Below are 25,279 nucleotides of genomic sequence, written 5' to 3'. Positions count from 1 at the left end.
CACTCTACATGACTTAATTTTGTGTCTTTTAATCGCTGTTGTGTTCACACTATGTGGTACTACGTAAATGATCCAAAAGAGGGGGGGGGTGGTGTCACACACTACACAATCTGACAACAACTCGTTCCCCTATAGCTCACTCAAGCTACCAAACCACAGCCAACATCATTTTGAGGGAGAAACCATCAGAAAAAGCTGAACACTATTGGCTGCTTGTGTGCTGACATCACTGACAGTGTTTCAAGCTTTCAATGGAGCATTTAAAAACATCGTCAATCAGCTGATGCATCAGCGGATTAATCTCTCATCTGCAAGGTTCAAGTGGATAGATACATAAACATAACTTTCTGATAGCAAAAATTTTTATTTACTTCAGATATATCTTTCAAAACAGCATATTCTGTGCAGGGTAATAGCTCCTGTTTGAAAGTGAAAATGAAAGCGAGGCCCAGATCTTTGCGTGTTGTAGTATCTTAACTACACATTTATAGGCTGTATTACCAAAAAAAGCTGATATTTTTAGGGTAATGGTGTCATAAAATATAATGACAGACATTCAATGCTTAATTTTAATATCTCAATAGAACCTTTGAATGTAAATATGACGTGACAATATGAAGTCTTATATGAGAACAGTCAGAATGATCATTATGGTAATTCTAATAGTTACAGAATTCTAGTTTCACTGCCTACTCTCGTGTCCGTGTTAACGCAGCATGAAGCGAGTGAATCGATGCCCATTCTGGCCAATCACAGACGTTTCTGTTGAGCTACTGAGCACACAGGCATTCAGCTCATGGTGATATCGGCCGACTGCTCTGGAATATTCAGCATGCTAGATATTGGATTTCCATCTGAAAGGTGTCGGCGATGCTTCAGCGAGCCTCTTTGATGCATTGTACAATGTAATTTTCTAACATGTTTTTGCACTAAAAATGTTAAATAAAAATATATTCGAAAAAAAAAAAAAACAGTTGAAGTCAGAATTATTAGCCCCCCTGTTTATTTTTTCCTCCAATTTCTGTTTAACAGAGAGAAGATTTTTTCAGCACATTTCTAAACATAATAGTTTTAATAACTCATTTCTAATAACTGATTTATTTTATCTTTGCCATGACGACAGTATTATTTTACTAGATATACTTTAAGACACTTCTACACAGCTTTAAGTGACATTTAAAGGCTTAACTAGGTTAATTAGGTTAACTAGGCAGGTTAGGATAATTAGGCAAATTATTGTATAACAATGGTTTGTTCTGTAGACTATCGAAAAAAATATATTGCTTAAAGGGGCTAATAATATTGACTTTAAAATGGTTCATAAAAAATTAAAACTGCTTTTATTCTAGCCGAAATAAAACAAATGAGACTTTCTCCAGAAGAATAAAATATTATCAGACATGCTGTCAAAATGTCCTTGCTCAGTTAAATATCATTTGGGAAATATTTATAAAAAGAAAAGAAAAAGAAAAAAAGGGGGAGCTAATAATTCTGACTTAAACTATGTTTTCCATTCAGAGGCTTTTGTTTATCAGTATTAAAGCCACTAAAATAGACAGTTCACCCAAAAATGCTAATTCTGCCATCCTTAACTTGACTTGTTCTAAACCTTTTCAATTTCTCACTTTGTAAGTACACAAAGAAATATATACTGAACAATGTTTGGGGGAAAAAAATGAAATTTTTATGGTATTTATTGATGCCAATGGTTGAGAAAGAAATTCATATATGTTTAGAACCACTTGATTGTGAATAAATAGCTTTTGTGTGAACTATCCCTTTATATTGCGTATTCTTTCCCCCTTAGCGCTGCTTTAATTGACCATAGCAATTTGTGATGGCTGAATAAACACCAATAAGACATTGCAAGATTTCAATACGCCCAATGAATATTTCAGGTTCCTCACTTCTTTAGTACCCGACAACTTTTTTCCACCAACAAAACAATTACAATCCACAGCTGATTATCTTAATTCGTCCTTCCACCGGCACTCACTGGCACACCATGCAATACAAGCTGATGACATCCAATAATAAAGCAGAGCCGTAGCTCCCGCTGAGAGTTTGACTGTGCGCTGGTCTCCAAATCTCTGATCCCTTTAGGACTCATTCCTCGTTTCGGTGATGTTCTTTTTTATCTCTCACTGTCTTCATTGTGTTGCCAAACCACATCCTGTTAGAATACACTGTCATCTAGGTCCCTAATTAGGGAGTTAAAAAAAACACTCGAGATCTCATGCTGTTTTTGAATGCTCTTCTGGGGTTTACAATCTTTTTAGGACTTGTGTAGGATGTATCATGAACGTTAAAAACACGTGATTATAATCTTTGGTTGTCACAAAGCACTTTAAAGTAGTAGATTGCCTAAAATAAATAAATTGCTCACAGTCGTGGTCTTTCATATCATATGATTTTCATTTTGTGTGTGTAAAATTAATAGGATTTTGAGACTTGAGAGCTTGGGAACTAAATGTGGGTTATTAAATAATGACAGAAAGTTCCTTTTAAGTGAACTGTACCTTTAAAACTTGCAGTATTTAGAGAAAATACACAAACCAGGGTACTTTGTGTTTGCATTAGGGGTGTAAAAGGACAGTTTGATACTTCAGTTTGGTTTTTAGCATAGCTTTTTAGATTAGATTTTGTTTTTGTTTTTGTTAAACAGTAGTTTGCCTAAAAAAAATGTAGGTTTGAATGTAAATAAATTCAATTATATATTTTTCGCCTTAAGGGTATTACGGTTACTTCATAATAATATTTAAATAACACTAAAAATACTGAAAACTTTCTGAAAGATTGATAAATTAATAAAACATGCAAATTGTGAGTTTATTAACACCTTAATTTAATAAAATAATTGTTCTACTGCAATTTTTTGCTGAAATGTAATCATTTACATGCATGGCTTTCATAGCTTGTTTATATTACATATTTACACTCACTCGCCACTTTATTAGGTACAACTGTCCAACTGCTCGTTAGCGCAAATTTCTAATCAATGACATGGCTGCAACTCAATGCATTTAGGCATGTAAACATGGTCAAGACTTTGGGATGTGGTGGAATAGGAGATTCGCATCATGGATCTGCAGCAACTGTGTGATGCTATCATATCAATACGGACCAAAATCTCGGAGGAATATTTCCAGTACCTTGTTGAATCATGCCTCGAAGTATTAAGGCAGTTCTGAAGGCAAAAGGGGGTCCAACACAGTACTAGTAAGGTGTACCTAATAAAGTGACCGGTGAGTGTATTTCAACATTCATGTTAAATAGTTAAAACCAGGGGCGTTGCTAGACATAAAGCTCTACTGGGGCACAGCACCCCCTCCAAAATAAATAAATAAATAAATAAATAAATATATATATATATATATATATATATATATATATATATATATATATATATATATATATATATATATATATATATATATATATATATATATATATATATATATATATAATTATAAATAAATAGCAGTAATATTGTTGTTATCCAATTATTATTCTAAATACATAACAGAAATTAATCCTAAATGTAACTGGAAAAAATCTAAAGACACAACTGGAGTGATGCTAAGATAATTTAAGAAATCTTTTGCATGAATATTAATTTTATAAGAATGAAATTCTATAGACGATTCAATAAAATACGAAAAAAGATGTTTTATAGAATTATCTGTTGTGTGTTGTCTAAAGGCTGAGAATTAGGTTTATTAAGTCTAACCTCCCTGACTTCATCCCTCCTTTCTGCTTCATACCAAAAAAAAAAAAGGAGCCATGCAGTATAAATAAGATCACCATCATATTATTTAAACTTTGTTTCGTCGACTTGCAAAACTCACTGCATGCCTGTTTTACAACGCATGAGCAGCGCAGCTATTTTTTCGGCGTGCATGTTCACAACCGGACCGGGAGCAGAGCGGCGCGTCAGCGCCATGCAGAAGCGTGTGCATGATGCGCGCGGCGGCGCAGGTTTTTTTTCTGCACACATGCTCAGTTTGTTCTTTGATTAAACTGCATTGCTTTCATCAGAGTTAGTTTGGTTGCACATAGAGAATAACGTCTTTATTCTGGGATTACCACTCTTAATAAATGCACTTGCATATAAAGTAAGTCGTATCTCAAAGCATTTACTGGGGCACTGGCGATTTATACTGGGCCACGTGCCCCAGTAAATGGGGTCTAGCAACGCCCCTGGTTAAAACATTACTAACAGGCTGAGTAGAATTTAATATATAGGCTAATATTGTGCAAATATTAAGAGAATCATTTTCTTAGCAAGCGAATGAGTCGTGGACATGAATCAATTAATATTGATTTGTTAAAGATATAGTCATTTTAAAACCATATTTATGGTATAAGATAAAATATCCTAAACAAAAATATCTGTATGAATAAGTGTACTGTCACTCATAGTTTTTATTAACAAAATCCAGTCTGTGCTTCTGCAGTTGAATTTTTCCAAAGCCAGGCAGTGCTAAAGTCCCAGTGGAGATCTGCTGTATAATCCTGCAGGAATGATTATAAAAAGACGGATGATCTGACAGCAGTTCAATGCAGCGTTTCTCGCACACGTCTCAATAATGGAAGCACTTGCTGACAGAAAAAAAAAAAAACAGCTCCAGATGTTGTTGTCACAGAAGCAGTTCAGTTTTTTGATTGCTAAAGGGAAAACAAAAGGATTTCCTTCACACCTCAGTGAAACTTTACAAATATCTCAATACAGTAAGCAGGAGAGATGCCAACATCTGTACAAATGGTGGAAATATTAGTTAGATTTGATTTTTTTTTATTTTTAACATTCCTATGTATAAACTAACTATGGATATATGACAACTCTCCAATATACAGCTATGGTAAAAACTAAATGAACACTTTTATATGCTCAGTTTCTCTGCATTTATCATTTTAATTATGTGTTTGAGTAAAACGATGTTTGTATTTATTCTGTAAGATTTTAATGAACTTTCTTCTAATTTAAAAAAAAAGGTTGCAAAAATAACAAAAAAGTACCATGTTTTCAACCGTCAATATTTGGTGGAAGAATAATTTTTACAATTTGCTGGTCATTTTCTGTCATTTGCAGGTAATTTTCTAAAAAAAAAATTATTTAAAGAGCCCCTGTAATGGGTTTTTGAAAATGAGCCTCCATGCAGTGTGTAACACAGCTCTAAGTGAATGAAAACATCCAGCGGAGGTTTAAATCTGAAAGTGCACAGTGTTTAACACTAGTGGTTCTTTAAGGAAAGAGTCGACTCAGAGTCTGTGATCGCCAGCGGTGTGTTTCTGTTGGAGATTACCTCCTCATGAACTACAACTCCCAGAGCTCACTGTGCTCATCAACATCTATCAACTTCTAACAGCTGACTATAATCCAGACATTCACACACAGATACAGCTGCTGCTCATTTACACTGATTATTAGGATGATAAATACACCTCACTTTCACTCACGCATTACGAATCGTTTTCTGGGTTTGATTTTCCTGTGTTTTTGATCCTATAGCGTTCCTCGCTTTGATTGATTGCCTACTTGTCTGACCCCTCACCTGTATACTGACCACATGTTTTGGATTTCCCTTGTACCACTGTTTTGCTCCTGTTTATAACATTTGCCTGTATGACCTTGATTCTATTAAACTGCATTTGGATCTGCAAGTCTTTCGTCAGCATCCCCTTTCATAACAGAGTCGAATGAATGATTCATTGTGTTCGGACCAGTAAAATGTGAATGTGCCTTTCCCTTCAAACACTTGCGGAGCATAGGGAATCATGGGATTGCTTATGACGTGAAGATTACGATCGCCGAGAGATGGCCAGATTTGCGGCTATGAGAAATAAAGCGTCAAAGTTCATTTTCACAACAATACCACAGTATACCTTGTGCTGTGTTTGTTCCTGTCATCTTTCTGATGGTTAATATAATAAACTACGCTGCAACGTAGGATTCGGCGGACGTTTGTTATTAAAGGAAAGATCAGCAAAGACATATCGCGTCCAAATCCACATTGAAAACGTAATGCGTGCTTCTTCCTTTCATTTGAGTGCATGATTCCCTGCAGTTTGTAGTTGTTATGGCCACCATCAGCCGTTCCTACTTTCAAAACTTTTGCCCCTGTGTGGATTAATACTGAATGTGTGTCGTTGTTAAGAATAGAGCAATATGCTGGTGTTTAACTGCATTGGGCTCACACATATACTCTGAACTACTTCATAACCATGGTGGACGTTTCCATCAGTCTCAGTCTGAACGCAGTCGACCAATCACAACAGATTGGATCATGGGACCAATCAGGGCAGTTTAGAAAGCAAAGGGGGGGTTTGAAAACAATTGAGTCGCTGAACAAATCATATGGGAGTTGTTGGGATAAGTAAAAGTAAATGCATATTATTAGACAATAAAAGTGTTTTTGACCTTGCATGCATATCAGCCTGTTGGAGACCCCCAAAACCAAAATATGACCTTTTAAAATGGGTAATATGGGCGCTTTGAATAAAATTATTTAAAGTTTGCAAGCTATAATAAAAATCAAAGTATAATAAAACAAATATTAGCATTTTATTAAACCCAGTAAATCAAAGAAAATCTAGTAAATCCAGATAAGCTAAGAAATTTCTATTAGTCTCATAAATTCTTTGGTCACACTTTATTTTGATGGTTCATTTGCGTATTAGTAGACTGTCTGCTTAATTTCTGATCCTTCAACAAACATTTAACTGACTATAAGAAACTTTGCAGGTACATGTCAACTTACACTAACCCTAATCCCAACCCTAACCCCAACCTAACAGTCTACGTATAATCTAAAGAGAATTAGTTGCAATGCAACTTAAAATAAACAACGGACCATCAAAATAATGTGTGACCAAATAAAGGGTTACCAAGAAAACATTTGACATTTTGATAATGACAAACTTTCACATTCCACAGAGCAAAAGATCATTTGAGTTTTGAGCAGTCTCAATTTAGACTCTGTGATCTTCAGAAGCTTTCTGTTTTTGTTTTAGTTTATTCCCCAAATCATACAAACCAATCATCAATGATAAAAAATATTTTGTTTGAAAGTTCATTCAGAATCAAAAATATGAGGTAAGAGATGCAGTTTAAAAGGCATTATGCATTTGAAAAGCCAAAGAATGATCAATGGCATTTTCTGACATTCTCATAATGACTATTTTTGATCAGACAGACCTTCATGTTTTTATTAGACATGCTTTTAAGAATCTTTTTATCTGAATGAATCACTTCCTCTCAACTGTGAAAGTCTGTCTTTCTGATTACAGTTTGTTGATCATAAACATTTGTTAACACTCTCAAGGGCTTCTATCATAAAACATCTCTCTCTTTCTCTTTCTCTCTGAACTCTTTCGAGAGCTCTTCTGCCTAGCGAGGTGTGTTAATCTTCAGATGAAAGACGTTCTGTAATTGCCTCACACTTTCTTTTCCCTGAAAGATGCTGCTGTACTTCAGCACTGAAGATCATAGTAACATTGAACCTCTTGTGTCACTCTTAAACTATAAAATAATTACTTTGCAGGGACTCTGGCAGGCATTACCATAATACACTCTAGAACTGAATATTCAAATTGCTTTACAAAACTTTGTACAATGATTTATTAAGCGTTCTGTCATGCAAGAAATAATAAGTGTAAATCAGAAGCAATATAAAATGAAATCGTTTTTTCATGCGTAAAGCAGTAGGCACTGTATACAGTAGATATAAAGACATGAATGGATCAATGAACGGATTGAACAGGATGAATGATTGGATTGATGAATGGATTGATTGGGATGAATGAATGGGTGAATGAAATGATGAATGGAATGATGAATGAATAAATGAATAAATGGATTGATGGATTGATAAATGGATTGATTGGAATGAATGGATTGATGAATAGATTGATAAATGGATTAACTGGGATGAAGGGGTTGATCAACGGATTGATAAATGGATTGACTGGGATGAATGGATGGATGGATTGATTGGAATGGATGGATCGATCGATTGGAATGGATGGATGGATCGATTGGAATGGATGGATGGATCGATTAATTCGGATGGATGGATGGATCGATTAATTCGGATGGATGGTTGGATGGATGGATTGGTTGGGATAGATGGATTAATTGGGATGGATGGAATGATTGGGATGGATGGATAAATTGGGATGGATTGGTTGGGATTGATGGATTTATGGATAGACTGATTGGAATGGATGGATCAATTGGAATGGATGGATGAATGGATTGATTGGGATGAATGGATGGATTGATGGATGAATTAATTGATTAGGATGAATGGATGGATTGATGGATGAATGAATTGACTGGGATGAATGGATGGATGGATTTATGAATGGATTAATTTGGATGGATGGATGGATTGGTTGGGATGAATGGGTTGGGATGAATGGATTGATTGGGATTGATGAACTGATGAATGTATTAATAAATGGATTAACTTGGATGGATGGATAGATGGATGGAATGAAAGATTGATGGATGGATGATAGATTGGTTGGGATGGATGGATGAATGCATAGATTGATTGGGATGGATAAATGGATTGATGGATGAATGAATTGAATGAATGGATGGATGGATGAATGAATTGATTGGGATGAATGGATGGATGGATTTATGATGGATAAATTGGGATGGATGAATGGATTGGTTGGGATGAATGGATTGATAAATGGATTGATTGGGATCGATGAATTGACTAATGTATTTATAAATGGATTAACTAGGATGGATGGATGGATGGAAGGATGGATTGGGATTGATAGATGATAGATTGGTTGGGATGGATGGATGGATGAATGCATAGATTGATTGGGATGGATGGATGGATGGATGGATTGATGGATGAATGAATTGATTGGGATGAATGGATGGATGGATGAATGAATTGATTGGGATGATTGGATGGATGGATTTATGAATAGATAAATTGGGATGGATGAATGGATTGGTTGGGATGAATGGATTGATAAATGGATTGATTGGGATCGATGAATTGACTAATGTATTTATAAATGGGTTAACTAGGACGGATGGATGGATGGAAGGATGGATTGGGATTGATAGATGATAGATTGGTTGGGATGGATGGATGGATGGATTGAATTGGGATAAATTGATGATTGGATGGATGAATGGATTAATCGGGATGAATGGATTGATGGAATGAATGGATAGATAGATGGATTGGTATGGATGGATAGATGGATGGTTTGGGATGGATGGATTGGGATGAACTGATTGATTAGGATGAATAGGTTAATTAGAATGAATGGGTTGATGAATAGTTTGGTTGGGATAGATAGATTAATTCTTGATTAATAATTGATTGATGAATGGATTGATTGATTGATTGATATGAATGGATGGATGAATAGATAGTTAGTTGTCTTTCTTGGTGTAAACAGGCCTTTATATTGGTCATTTGCCTAATGCAAATTTGAAATATTTTGACTTTCAGAGAATGGAACTGTACAAACCTGGAGAGGAGGAGAATCAGAATTGGAGAGAGAGTATGACCATTTCACCAGCAAACAAGAGCCACCAACTGAAGTTCAGCAGCTTACGACAGATGCAGTACCAATCCTCCCTAACCTAAGATTGCTCAAACTCCACTCGGCTCTGCTGACCAAGAGCTTTGAGGGAGATCAGCATTTCTTTAAAGAGGTACCCCACACCATACCCACAGTCTCTACCTCCATATCCAACACTGAACATTCATATCTGGTGCCTCGGGAGGATGCAGCAGCTTACTCTGACCTTGCAACTACACTGACCATGACTGTGACAACGCCTGTGGAACAGAGACAGTCCGGCAAAAGCCAAAGTAGAGCATCGGAGAAGATGCTATTTACCTCTCAACCTCTCACAAACCCCACCATTCCAACCAGCACTCCCACAAGGACCAGTCAAAAGACAACTCTCACCACAATGACAAGGAGGGCCTATAGCAAAGAAACTACATTGCAACCATTGTTTCTGTCAACATCACCTAAGAAAGAACAACGAAGGCCAGAGGAGAAAACCACGCCAGGATACTTCTCTGAGATAACTCCAGGTACATTTACAGGGCTTGAAATTGCGACCATTTTGGTCGCATATATTGATGGATGATTATGAAGGGATGGATGGAAGGATATGCAGTGATGGATGAACCGATATGTAGGGATTGATGTAGGTATGGATGGATGAATGCATGGATGGATATGTATAGATATATAGGGATGGATGGATAAATGGATATGTAGGGAGAGATAGATGTATGGATATGGATGGATGGAGAGAGGATGAGGAATGGATCGATGGATATGTAGGGATGGATGGATGGATGAAGTGATGGATGATGGATGGATGGAAGGATACATGTATGGATGGAAGAATATTTAGGGATGGATGGATGTATGGATATGTAGGGATGGATGAATGTATGCAAGCATGTATGTATGGACATGTAGGGATGGATGGATGGATATGGATGAGTAGGGATAGATGGATGGATATGGATGGAGAGATATGGATGAGGGGTGGATGGATAGATGGATGTATGGATATGTAGGGATGGATGGATGAATGTATGGATATGTAGGGGTGCATGGGTGAATGTATGGATATGTAGGGATAGACGGATGAATGTGTAGGGGTGCATGGATGGATGTATAGATATGTAGGGATTAATGGATGGATATGGATGGAAGGATGGATGGATGGAGAGATATGGATGAGGGATGGATGGATGGAGGGAAGGATGTGTAGGTATGTGAATGGATAGATGTGATGTGGATGGGTGGATGTGTGGGAATGGATTAATGCATGATAAAGAGATGGATGGATGGATATGGATGGATGGAGAGATATGGATGAGGGGTGGATGGATGGATGTATGGACATGTAGGGATGGATGGATGAATGTATGGATATGTAGGGATAGACGGATGGATGTGTAGGGGTGCATGGATGGCTGTATAGATATGTAGGGATTAATGGATGGATATGGATCAGGGATAGATGGATGGAGGGAAGGATGTGTAGGTATGTGAATGGATGGATGTGATGTGGATGGGTGGATGTGTGGGAATGGATTAATGCATGATAGAGAAATATGGATGGATGGATGGATGGATGGATGGATGATAGAGAGATAAGGATGAATGGATGGCTGGGCATGTAAAGATGGATAGATATGTAGAGATAGATGGATGGAGAGGTGTGGAATGACGGATGCCTGGATGGAGAGATGTGGATGGATGGGTGGGTGGATGAATGAATGTACATGGATGGAGAGGGATGAATAGATGCCTTGATGGAGAGATATGGATGGATGGATGTGAATGGATGGATGGATGTACATCGATGGAGTGGGATGAATAGATGCCTAGAATGAGGGATATGGATAGATGTATAGATATGGATGAATGGATGGATGGATAGATGGATGTGTTGTGAGGGACAGATGGAAAGATGCTTGAATGGAGAGATATAATGATATAACTCGAATGTCAGGAAAACTATTGTTACATACACAATGATTTAAATTAATAGGTTCATATCTACATGAGATACAGCGATAGATATATATAAATGTGAATGAGTGGATACTGTAGACATGGGTAGAAAGCTGGTGAACTCTGACAGTGCACAGACCTCAGCTAATGGAGGGTTAATGCACAGCCACCAAACCTCAGACAGCAGTAAGAAGGGTGACTGTTAAAAATGCTGCCCTTTTTTCTCTGTGTCTTCCTTTTTCCAGCTCAGTGCGATATGAACTACACAGACGCTGAGGGTTATATTGAACTCCCTCCGGATGCCTCATTTGATTCCCACATGCATTGCACCTGCCTGGTTACTGTATATCTGGGTTATGGCATTGAGATTCAGGTCAGTACTTTCTCATCTAACACGTTTATCATATGCAGATAAAAAGAAGCATCCCTCTCGCACATCTTCGTCTCTCAAGGGCACCAAAGTGTCATTACCGTCTCCTCTACACTTAACATTGAAATTTCGTAAGTGTACTAAGAAATGTAAAAGTCTTGCCTGTCTCTTCAGGCTCATATAAACAAGATATTCTTATCTGTTCTTTCTGCATATTTACAGGGTCGTGAGTTAAATGCTCTGCTTTATGTGAATACTAAATTTATATGAACTTCTCAGGCTATTTTTGCTGAGAAAAAAAAGATATGATGTGTACTCATGAAATGAATGCTTATTCTGCACCGCAACAATCACGGTGTCATGCAAAGAAAAAGATTCATTTCAACAATAGTCTCACATAGTCAAATTCACATAGTCTTCTCAATATTTTTGGTAAATCAAACTACCATACCAGTGACATTTAAATTACTTCATATGTTGTTATAGTGCCAATAAATTCTTATCCAAACATATCCATATTGCTACGACCAGATGTTTCTTAATAGCTGCGTGGATGGCGTCTGGATGCTCATTATGGTGTTGCAATAGTGTTTTCAACTGCTTTTTACTTCTAATTACAGAACAAAAAAGAACTAAATTGGAGTATATCGAGGGATTTAATCACATTTGGTGTCTTGGATGCTTCGTGTGCAGTAGTAGGAGCACAAGCAATAAACTGCTGCTGAAGCTCACATAACCACCGCAGTGTTGCTAATAGCAAGGATTTCTGAATTCTGTATATACACATAGGGGATGTTTACATCTGGTCACTTCATATGTTTTTCAGATCATGATATGGCCAAGTGGTAATAAATGCCTTCAGAAATGCATTCGAGACCGATATAAATCCGAACACTCAGACAACTTTAGGAGGTGGTTTCCAGAGGAAAGCGGATAGGTCTAAATGCATCTAGTAGTTGAAGCCACAAATGTACAATTTACTCTTCACAAAAGAAAAAAAAGAAAAACAAACTTTGCATGTTTTGTACTACTTCTACCGCAACTACTACTACTACTACCACCAACACAACGACTACTACTACCACAGCTACTATTGCTGTTACTACAACGACCACAAACTACCACTGCTACTACAACGACTACTACTACCACAACTTCTACTATTACTTTTACTACAACTACCACTACCACAACTACTACTACTACTACTACTACAGCTACTCCCACAACAACAACTACTACTACCACCACAACTTCTACTACTACTACCACCTCAACTAATACTACTACTGTTACTACTACTACTGCTACCACAACAACTACTACTAATACCACAACTACTACTACTATTACTACTAACACAACTACTACTACTTGACTACTGTTACTACTACTACAACTACAACAACAACAACCACAAGAACTACTACTGTTACGGCTATCACTATCACAACAACAAAGACCACAACTACTACTACTGTTACTACAACAACTACTACTACCACACAGCTACTACTACTGCTACCACAACTACTACAGCTACTCCCACAACAACTACTACTACCACCACCACAACTACTACTACTACTACTACAACAACAACAACTACTACTACTACTACAAGCACAACTACTACTATTACTGTTACTATTACTACTATGGCTTAAACAACTACTACTACACTACCACAACTACTACTACTTGATTAGCATGACTACTGTTACTACTACTACAACAACAACAACAACAACAACAACAACTACCACAAGAACTACTACTAGTTTTACAGCAAAATTGTAATTATTAATTTACAGTGCACTAGTACATTTTACAGTATTCCTGGCTAAATTTACAAGCGCACTGTAAATTAGCAATTAGTAGTTTTACAGCCCAATTTTAATAGCAATTTTCAGTGAACTTGTACATTTTACAGTATTACTGGCAGCCAAAGTTGCCAATAATACTGTCAATTTTACAGCAATTTTCCACAGTGTAGATAAACCTCGTCTACTGATGGTGAATATTGCATGAACCTCACCGAAGCGCAGATATTTAGTCCACATCCTGATGAACCATCAACATCTGAAATGTCAGAAAAACCAAGTGTGCATCACATGTATGATTCAGCACAGAACAGAGTTGCCCTCCTTCTGTTCCAACACATCCAGTCTGCTGTAGGGAGTGAATTAGTTTAATTTGACGCAGCAGCTGCGTGGCAGTCAAACACGTTGAAATGCGTCTCTCCTCCTGAAACTCCATGAGGGAAACTTTAACAGCTTCAGACAGGAGGCCTTTACTAATGCCTGAGAGAGAGCAATAGTTGGCAGCATCTGTCTGCGTGCCTCAAAAAAGTTTTACGCGTTATGTTCTGTCTCCTCACAATCAGTTTTTAAATGCGGTTCTCTCTCTTTTGATCAATCCAAAATTAGAGGTCTCAGAAATTGCAGCGCAGTCGATCGAACCGTATCTAAGTTGGACGGCTGACAGGAACGATAACAAGTTCCACCTGATTGCATGAAACACAGAAGAGACTGTGTTTGCAGGCTTCATTTACTCAAAATGAACGCTTTGTTCCCTTTCGGCTTGAGTAATAAAGTAACACATTTTCTAAAATACTCTTTTTTTTTTTACTCTTTTAGAGTAGCACCAAGTTTTCTTGTTTAACCTCTTCCTAATCAAACACACATGAATCAACTCATCAAAACATTAGAAGAGACTCCAAAACCTGTAGTGATTAGGTCAGATAAGGACGACATCCAAAATATGTACTGTTGGTGTGCCTACATGAACAGAGTTGGGAAACACTGGTCTATAGACTGATTTCACGTGGCAAGCGAAATCGAGGCTGCAGTGGGAAGAAACCCAGAAGTATCGTTGGGAGTTACATAGGACATTGTGTAGCTGGCTTATCTTACCAGCGAAGAGAAAGTGACACAAATGTATAATTTCACCGCCTTCCGAGTGACCCCAAGGTTCGTTCTGAATGAATGGTTAAGATAAAAAGGGATATCAGAGCTCATTTTCAGCTAAGTTAAGGGAAATGGCACTAGTTAGCTAATGTTTTCTTTCCCAAACACAAGTTTTAGATGCTATTTATCAAACTTGAGTTAATGAACTGATTCTTTCACTAAATTAGACTTGTCACGATCCTGAATTAAAAGAAAAAAATGTCCATTTCCCGCTAACATTTAAGGCACTGTTGATGGCTTTCTTAAAACAGCGCTGATTTGCCATTGTGTTCACGTGCTCGATAGAAATGCTTGTGATTGGCCGAGAAGGTCATCAGTTTACTTTCCGCTGTTTACCGAGCACAAACACAGACGAGCGATCTGCTTGATGACTCGACTGCTCTTCACGGCTGCTTCGTGAAGAGCAGTAAACTGAGTGCAAACACAGATACACGGAGACTGGAGCGCGAAGCAGCCGTGAAGATCAGTCGAGTCATCCATGCTCAGCGGCGCTTCAATGTTAGCGGGAAATAGACGGTTTTAAAACTTCAGTAAAGGGACAACACTATTACAGACAACACGAGGGCGTGCTGCAGAGGACTGCAGTGTTTTATCGCTCACCAGGTTACCATTGAAGCAGGAAAGCATACCCACGGAGTTTACCTGCTGCCATGAACTGAAGCCTAGGAGGACACTTAAGCGTATTACTCTTACAGAGATTGTAATGTTGTTTGAAATTGCTTTTAATTGTTTAAAACTTACTGAATGATATTAAAGTGATGTTTACACCATTTCTGCATTTTGAAATCATGGCAACAGCTGGAGGTGTGTAGTCCACCGCATGTTACTGCAATGTTTACAGTGGTGGTCCTATAATTCCTGGTTTCTTTCCACCGCAGCCTCGCTTTGGTTCTTTAAAATGGCGGCCGCGTGAAATAAGCGTATAGTGTGTTGTTTGGGATCCAACTCTAGACTTTCACCTCCATTTGAAAAGCCTGTTTTAATGTGTTTTGTGATTCAGTATTTATGGATAATGATTGCTCCATCAATCCATATCTTTTACGAGACCACAGATCTAGCCATTTACTTTGTTAGGAGGACTTTGTGGAAACCGAAGTACATGTGTCATCTTCCCTCGAAATCCATCATTTATATTCATTCATAAAACATCAGTGTAGTTGTGAGCAGTTTGTGATCTAATCAATATTTTGTCTGCTGAGTGTTTAGTTGTGAAAGGTGTGAGTTTTAGCTGACTGTAATTAAAAGTACCTTGTATTCACACTGCTGTCTCTCCTGGGTCCTACTAGACCTTCATTAACGTTCCACAAACTGGTCTGCTGGAGTCCACAAAGGTCCTGTGAAAGGCCACAAATCATTAGGATTCTCAACACTATTTCATTTTAATTGCTTGTCGACCTGTTGACCGTACCGGCGCTCATATTATTCCATACAAACTTCCCCCGCTAACTCTGCCCAACCTCTGGGGTCAGAGAGCATCAACTGAACAATGGCAGACACACTTCCAGACCCGCTTTATGGAAATGAAGGTCTTTGTGCTCATTCGATTGCATTTTGAGTTGAAGAAGCTCACATTATGGCAGAACAAATTGGCTAATATTCACAGAAAGGTGTCGCCTGAACCTGAGGAGAGTTTCAAGGTCCTGATGCCACATCTAAAATGAGTTTTTTTTACTAGAGGTCTCAGTTGAGAGATTGCTGTCAGCTAATATTAATCTCACCTTGGCTTCAATAGGGTGTCATAAAAAAAATAGGCATATGTAAAGCAAAATAGTGTCATGGACGGTTACTCCTCTTGGCGTTTGAGTCCGTTACATCGCAAGGGAAAGGGAAAAGCAAATCCATTAGAAGTTGAAAGCTAAAATTATCATGCATTCAGATCTATGCAGATTTGCTCCAGGTCATTGGCTCCTTCAACCTCTGTCAGATGACTGACTCTTGTAGGTGCAGTTGTACACAAAACAGTATACAGCACTGATCTGAGAACTAAACTAAAGGAAATTAATTGTATCTTTACATTTATAGTTTTTTGTCATTATAGATTTTAGGGCAGTGGCAGCCAGAACATTATGACTTTGTCACTGGAATCAGTGTTACCTGCAATTCACCCTAAATGATAAAGGTTTTCAATTGTGCAATCCTCTGTCAGTATGCATTATTACAACAAAACTTCCAGAATGAAATCAATATGGCTTGCTATTGTACCAGTTTTCCGATGATTCACCAGTAAATCAAAACACCACCATTGCAGCATTTACGCCATGTATGCAGGTATTTTTATAAACTAGGTTTTCCCCGCTTTTGGTTTTTTAAAAAAACTCAATCCACATGAAAACCCAAAAACGTATGTTAAGGTTACGCCAAAGCACCAGCTGGCAATAATAACACTTATGCTGGGTTCACACCAAGCGTGGAATTAAGTATTTGCACGAGTAAATTGCATACAAATCAATGCAAACGTGAGAACAGAGGCGGGTTACCATCCTGCGGGCGAACGACATTGATTATGCAATGTGTTTGCAGCGAACGTTCAGAATTTGCCTCATTTGCATGTTTGGTGTGAACCCAGCCATGTTGGCCAATCAGAAAATTGAAAAAAAAAAGTGTGGAAAAAAAATGTGGTTTTGAAAATACCTGTGTTCGTGTGGACATGGCCTTAATTCAGTACCTGAAGGAATGATTCAAATGAGCCACTTAATTCAGTTAATCAAGGCAACCTGTATTTTATACTCCTAATAAACAATTGACATTAGGGCTGCACAAAAGATTTCAGCCTCGAAAGCGCAATGCGCACACCTGCAGTAGTCACATCGCAAGATATACAATGTTGAGACTGAATTATAGTTGAAAAAGAGCCACAGAATTGTATTTCAATTACTGTATTTATATGGAATTTATACAATTTATGCAAAAAAAAAATTCTAAGAATTTTTCTCTTGTTTCTAGTCCAAATATCTACATTTCAAAGCGAAAACTAGATTTTTTTTTTACTTACTCTACAGGCAGATAATTTTGAATGTTTTAAGGAAAAAAACTCTTAATTTTGATAATATAAAATTGTTTAACAAAACAATATGTTTACTTGATTAAGAATTTTCAGATATTTGTATGAGAAACGAGCCAAAGCAAAGTAAGAAAAGCACCTTTTGCATTGTGATTATTCAATTTCTGTACCTGTATACTATTAGACTCCCAGAAAACCGTAATAGAGCTATTTAAGCTTTCTTTTGAAACTGTATTCATATCGCAATATTTAATCGCAGAAAAATAAAATGACAATCAGATTTTTCCAATATCGTGCAGCCCTAATTAACAGTCTTGACATAAAACAAAAACCCAACAGTTTACTTTAACAAATTATTTAGATGAGATTTTTAGAAAGTAATAACACCGCATGTCAGAGTACTCCAATTGTCAAACAAACACATCTCTTATTGAATTGCGTAATTCTTTTGTGAATCAAATCCAGTGAAACTCGATAACAAAAAAGGTAACATTGTATTTTGATGGTCCAGTTGTTTATTAGTTGACTGTTGATACTGCTCCTTCAACAGACATTTAACTGACTACAACAAACTTTGCAACTACATGTCAACTTACACTAACCCCAACCTAACAGTCTACTTATAATCTTCTGAGAATTAGTTGGCATGTAGATGCAATGTAACAAATTTAACAAACGAACCATCAAAATAAAGCGTGACCCCAAAAAAAAAACTACCCTTATGAGTCAATTTTAAAGGGGATCAAAAACACAGAACGCACCAGCCAATTTGGTAATCTATTTTTTGTTCGTTTTGATAACTAACTACTTTTATTTTTTGTATTTATAATCTGTAAAAGTCTATAAAGGTCATTTGAGACTCTTTTAATATGAATCTGATGTCACTTATATACAGTTGAAGTCAGAATTATTAGCCCCCCTGTTTATTTTTTCCCCCAAATATCTGTTTAACGGAAAGAAGTTTCTTTTCAGCACATTTCTAAACATAATAGTTTTAATAACTCATTTCTAATAACTGCTGCCTTTGGTGAACTCACGAAAAATGCAAATAAACGGAGCTCCTGGGACGCATTTGGCGCTCTCCAGAAATGTATATAGCAGTACGTTTTCAGAATGAGCCTGGGTTGATCATGTCTGTAATGCTACAAGAAAAGTGTTTCACCTGTGCTGCTCTCAGTTTGTCAAGCTATATCAGTGTGTATCGGTATCAGCTCTGATATGACTGGACAGCTCAACACGTCACACCGGCACAGAGCAGCACACACCGCTGGTCAATATGCTTATCTCAGGAACACATGCAACAAAACCGATCAAAGGAACCTCCATCTACACTTTTATATTCCAAACCCACTGAAGTGCCTCTAAAACACGCTTTCAGTTGAGCATTTATCTACAGAGAACAGTCATGTAAATCTGAAATATCAAGGCATACCATTTTATTTATCTGATTCTTCCCTTGTGTTGCAGGTGCTGAACATTAGTTTGGATGATGGGATGGAGGCAGTTCTGGAGGATTTGGGTGGACCAGTGACCTCTATTCTGGCCAACAGCTCAGGGTTATCCAGGGGTCTGGTGCTGCGGAGCTCTAGTAACCAGATCTCAGTACAGTTTAGCAGTGAACGAGCCACTCAGCCCGGGTTATTACTTCTGCGGTACAGAGGTACAATCTAAACGTTGTGATATCATCTTTGTTTTTGTGTTTAGAGTGATAATATTAAAGTGCTAAATAAGCTAAATAACGATAGTGATTGGTTTATTATAGTAATATTTGATAGTAATGTTAATCCTCAGTGTTAAAGTGTTAAGGCTATTTTTTGCAGAGGTGAACGACAGCAGCTCTCTGTTTGGATGTTTGTTTGTGTGTGTGTGTGTGTGTGTGTGTACGTGTGTACGTACATGTGCAAATAAAAATTCTAAAACACACTAGACATTTATTTTGAGGCAGACGACTCTTCCAGAGAGATGGTATTTTTATATGGGCTCTCGTAAACATCACTGTCAGCAGGACATCTTCAATAGAAGCTTGTCACTTGTATTTTTAGATCCTATATGAACATAAAATAAATCTCTGTAAATAATAATTAATCGCTAGATTTGCGATTATGTGATTACAGCACAAACTCTGTAATGTAGAAAAAAATTCCTATGACAAATTCAAAATAATTTCTGTTAATTTCTATGCTGTCAAAGATTATTGATTAGCATCATCACTCCAGTCTTAAGTGTCACGTGATCTTTAAGAGATCATTCTTATTATCTTATAATCATTGTTAAAAATACACTCACCGGCCACTTTATTAGGTACACCTGTCCAACTGCTTTAATCAGCCAATCATATGGCAGCAACTCAATGCATTTAGGCATGTAGACATGGTCAATATCTGCTGCAGATCAAACTGAGCATCAGAATAGGGAAGAAAGGTGATTTAAGTGACTTTGAACGTGGCTTGGTTGTTGGTGCCAGACAGGCTGGTCTGAGTATTTCAGAAACTGCGGATCTACTGGGATTTTCACGCACAACCATCTCTATGGTTTACAGAGAATGGTCTGAAAAAGAGAAAACAATCAGTAAGCGCCAGTTCCTCTTCATAAGGGAACTTCTACGTGCGTCTGTAAGAAACAGACTTTGGGAGACAGTGATTGGTCGTCTAAAGCACTCCCAAAGTCTGTTTATTACAGACACACGTCTCTGTTCCTTATTCGGGGAACGTGGGTTACGTACGTAACCAGGACGTTCTGTGGGCGCTAATGCCTTGTTGAAGCCAGAGGTCAGAGAAGAATGGCCAGACTGGCTGAACTGATAAAGGCAAGGTGTGCAGAAGAGCATGTTTGAACGCATAACACGTCCAACCTTGAGGCGGATGGGCTATAGCAGTAGAAGACTACACTGGGTGCCCCTCCTGACAGCTAAAAACAGGAAACTGGAGCTACAATTTGCACAGGCTCACCAAAATTGGACAATTGAAGACTGGAAAAACGTTGCCTGGTCTGATGAGTCTCGATTTCTGCTGCAACATTCGGATGGCAGGGTCAGAATTTGGTGTCAAAAACATGAAAGCATGGATCCATCCTGCCTTGTGTCAACGGTTCAGGCTGGTTGTGGTGGTATTGTAATGGTGTGCGGGATATTTTTGCCACACTTTGGGCCCATTAGTACCAATTGAGCATCTTGTCAACGCCACAGCTTACCTGAGTATTGTTGCTGACCATGTCCATCCCTTTACGACCACAGTGTACCTATCTTCTGATGGCTACTTCCAGCAGGATAGCGAGCCATGTCAAAGCGCAAATTATCTCAGACTGGTTTCTTGATGAGTTGTACTCGCTGTACTCAAATGGCCTCACCAGATCTCAATCCAATAGAGCACCTTTGGGATGGGATGGAACGGGAGATTTGCATCATGGATGTGCAGCCAACAAATTTATGTCAATATGGACCAAAATCTCTGAGGAATATTTCCAGTACCTTGTTGGATCTATGCCACAAAAGATTAAGGCAGTCCTGAAGGCAAAAGTGGGTCCAACCCAGTACTAATAAGGTATACCTAATAAAGTGGCCGCTGAGTATAGTGCTACTATGTTTTGAAAAATATATTCATTATGAAGAAAATTACATACTGTGCATAATCAAAAAGATATATTTGTTGATTTTGGTCCAAATGGATTGAGTACATCTCTCCAATTCAACCTAATGTCTTTTTGCTATAGAACGGATTTATTTTTACTGTAAGTACTTTTGGTTTAGATTTAAGAGGGATATGTTGTTCTGTTACGGTCATGAAGAAATGTATATTTTCTCCTAATCCTGATTAGGGAATATGAACTGGAAGAGTAACAAATGTCTACTGATGTTGTGATGTAAAACTTCTGCTACATCACATTATTCAGTAGTTAAAAACAATATTTGAAATAATTAGAAATTAAATCATTTGTACCATAATGTATTTTCTGTCACTCTAGATCAATTTAAATACTGAGTAGAACTATTAATTTATTTAAAAAATAAATCATACTAACCCTAAACTTACCCTAGACCAAATAGTCATTTTGACCCCCAAATTAAAAAAAAAATCTCTGTGTTTGGCAGTCATCCACGAATGAAGTTACTGGCCAAAAGCCTGTTGAGTTTAAATGCATTTGAAGCGCACGTGAACTCCGCTCCTGCTGCTAAACAGAGATCAATAGCGTTTCTCCCAGATAAAGATTAAATGAGAGCGAGCTATAATGCATCGCTGTGCTCTATCAATATTTATGCGCCGAGGTTAAATGCGCCGTTCAAACGGTCAAGGGCTCAATGAATGCTATTAAAGGCAGCGAGATGCAGCTCAGAGGCCATAAAGAGCACCAATACACTGACAAAAGCAGTTAAATTAATGAACCATTCAGTATACGATGACCTCCTCGTGATATGATGCTCTTCAGCCAGTATTTTTACTCATAATATCTAGAAGATGAATGAAACAGTTAAGAAGTGGGAGTGAACTCACTGAACAGTAGCACCATTTCAGTGTGGGCTATCCAAGCACATAAACCTAATTAGTGTTGTGTTTATTTAAAACCACAAATCAGAAAAAGTTGAGAATTTTCCACTGCGTGATGGTCCATCCCAGATGCCTCTAAGGCCAGAGAAGTCAACGGTGCATCTGGACACTAATGCCGACTTCATACTGCATGATTTTAGCCCCGATTTTGACTCGCCGACAAATGGTCGTGCCCAACTGAGCCTGGTTTCTCTCTAGGTTTTTTAATTCTTCACTTTCACCAATTGGTGAAGTTTTTTTCTCACCACTGTCATCACTGGCTTGCATGGTTCAGAACCTGTAGAGTTGCGCATCGATGGATTTGCTCTCAGTGTTTAGATTCTCAGTAGTGAATATTAAACCACAATGAACTGAGGTAAACTGAACTGAACTTAAACTCTGAAAACTGAACTGACTCGGTTTCAATTTACTATAATCTTCTATGTGAAGCTGCTTTGACACAATCTACATTGTAAAAGCGCTATAGAAATAAAGGTGAATTGAATTGAATGCCTGAGCTCACAGGAAAATCGGTGCTCGTTAATGTGAGTAACAGTCGCACAGTGTGAACTATTAAAGAGGCGATCAGAGAGAATCGCTGACGAGTCGCAGACACCTGTGAGAGGCATGCTAAATATCTGGACCTGTCTGTGATTCAAATCATGTCGTGTGAAATGTGTTCTGATTGAAAATAACATCAGCGATTACCTACAGCCAATCAGAGAGCAGCATCCACTAGTATGGGTATCTGCAGGCCAGCGTGAGGTTGGGGGAGAAATTAAAAGGGCTTCTTTTTGGTCTGTTGGACCCAAGAAATTGAGAAAAAAACTAGTGTACATTTGGCAGGAGCACCTGTGTCTGTTTGTCATGTCATCTGAGCAATTTACAACCGGGTCAAAATAGAAAAAAAGTTTAAGAGAAATTCCCTTCAACACCCATGTAAGCAAAATAAGTACATTTTCTACCTCAATAAAGGCTTCTTTCTCATTATGTAGTTAATAATAAAATATATAGTACATGACCTTTTGTTTAATGTAATGTAGTTGTTTCCATGTCACTTCATGTGTGTGTTTGGTTGTGGAACGTAGTTTGAGAACCGAGACAAAGTCATCAACGATTCTTCCTGTTGTCATTTAGTGTAAAACCTCAACGTCTATCCATCTCTCAGTGTAAACAGCACTGACAGAATGCTATCCCAGATAGCCATGCCGTGTGAAAAGAGCTGTGACACGACTACTTTGAAATTCGTGCAGTCTGAACTCAACATAAATTAGCATCAAATTGCTCCTGTCCCAACTTTTTTGAAATGTGCTGCAAGAAGCAAAATTGGTATACGTGTTTATTTTGAAATATAAGTCAAAGTAAATTTAGAAATCACTACTTTCTCTATTTATTGGCGTTTTCCATACTGTCACAATTTTTTCTGATTTGGGGTTGTACTTATCTAGTACTACAGTTACTTGCATGATTTTGCGTCATGTATTTTTCAGGGATGCATTGAATATATGGCCACCGAAAATTTTCACAGAAAAAGATTTATCACCGAAACAGTGTGTTGTGATGACGCAAACAGAAACCGCTGCCTGCAAGTGCTTGTCTGAACGGTGCTTGGTGTCTATTCCATCTATACTAATCCTCTGCACTTCATCACAACTGTACTTGATCCATGATATAAAGATCATTACTTGGATGCAGAAATAAAGCAGTGTGCAACCAAAATGATTCAGACCGTGATGGTTACTGAAAACCCACGGAGAGAGGAAGTAGCGCACCGTGCAGGCAAAAGAGAGAGATCAGTGCCTGTTTGCATGAAAGTCCTTCAGTAATTTAACTAAAGGGTGGAAAAAATCCCCGAGGTAAGGGATTTCCTTAAGAGCGTTGCAACAAACTTCTTAACGGTCACTCTTACCTAACCCCTTACAAAAATTAACCATGTTATTACTATAGTAACCAGAGTTAAAATGTGTTTTTTGTAGTAAAACCATAATAACCACAAAATGAACTAAGACATTTTATTTTAAAACTTCAATATTACTTTATGCAATTGCAATGCCTTGATAATAGTAAGGTTATTACACAGTCATAGCCATAAATGGAATGGTGCTAATAATTAGCACCTCTTTTTCAGTTTTTCGGTTTCGGCCAAGAATTTTAATTTCGGTGCATCCCTCAGATTTTTACAGTCCAGACAATCTAGGCAAATGAAATGTGTACACGCGTATGTGTGTGTATGCTTAAGGTGACAGTTTTTCAAGCACATGTAAATTTAATATTTTGGGCTAAAATTTTTGTAAAGTGTTTTATTTTTGTTTAATGTAAAGAAAATCTTACTTTTGAGTGTTTCCTTTGCCGCACTTTATCAATTTTTGTCTGTAGTTTTCAACTGGTGGCTGTCTGTTTCAACTACATTAGATGTATGTTGAAGACTTTTAACCATGGACTTCATCCAGTGTTCACATTTTTGTTTTGTCTTAAAATAAGAAAAATGTATTTAGGATCTTTTTAGATTTCCTTTGCCTACACTTTTCTTTCAAGACAAATTCATATTTTTTCTAAAGTTGAAGTTAGAATTATTCCTCCTGAATTATTAGCCCTCCTGTATAGTTCTTTCCCCAGTTTCTGTTTAACAGGAAGATTTAACACATTTTAAAGCATAATAGTTTTGATATCTCATTTCTAAAACTGATTTATTTTATCTTTGCCATGATGACAGTAAATAATATTTTACTAGATATTTTCCAAGATGCTAGTATTCAGCTTAAAGTGACATTTAAAGACTTTACTAGGTTAATTAGGCAATTGTATAAAAGTGATTTGTTCTGTAGACTATCTATAATGGGGCTGATAAAATCGACCTTAAAATGTCTTTTAAAAACTGCTTTTA

The 25,279-nt window shown here is 37.5% G+C and overlaps 1 protein-coding gene across 1 annotated transcript in view; it reads left to right on the top strand.

The window, feature by feature from the left end:
* The window catches only part of sez6a (seizure related 6 homolog a), a 100,603-nt gene that overhangs the window by 48,498 nt on the left and 26,826 nt on the right, over positions 1 to 25,279 (top strand). The window contains exons 2-4 of the mRNA XM_056467591.1: positions 9,495 to 10,091; positions 11,781 to 11,908; positions 19,343 to 19,535. Of these exons, the coding sequence (XP_056323566.1) occupies positions 9,495 to 10,091; positions 11,781 to 11,908; positions 19,343 to 19,535 (918 nt within the window). The remainder of the gene's footprint in view (positions 1 to 9,494; positions 10,092 to 11,780; positions 11,909 to 19,342; positions 19,536 to 25,279) is intronic.

The sequence above is a fragment of the Danio aesculapii genome, chromosome 10, assembly GCF_903798145.1.
Source record: "Danio aesculapii chromosome 10, fDanAes4.1, whole genome shotgun sequence".
Lineage (NCBI taxonomy): Eukaryota > Metazoa > Chordata > Actinopteri > Cypriniformes > Danionidae > Danio > Danio aesculapii.
The sequence above is the reverse complement of the archived record's forward strand: the minus strand, read 5'-3'. Positions and strand labels throughout refer to the sequence as shown.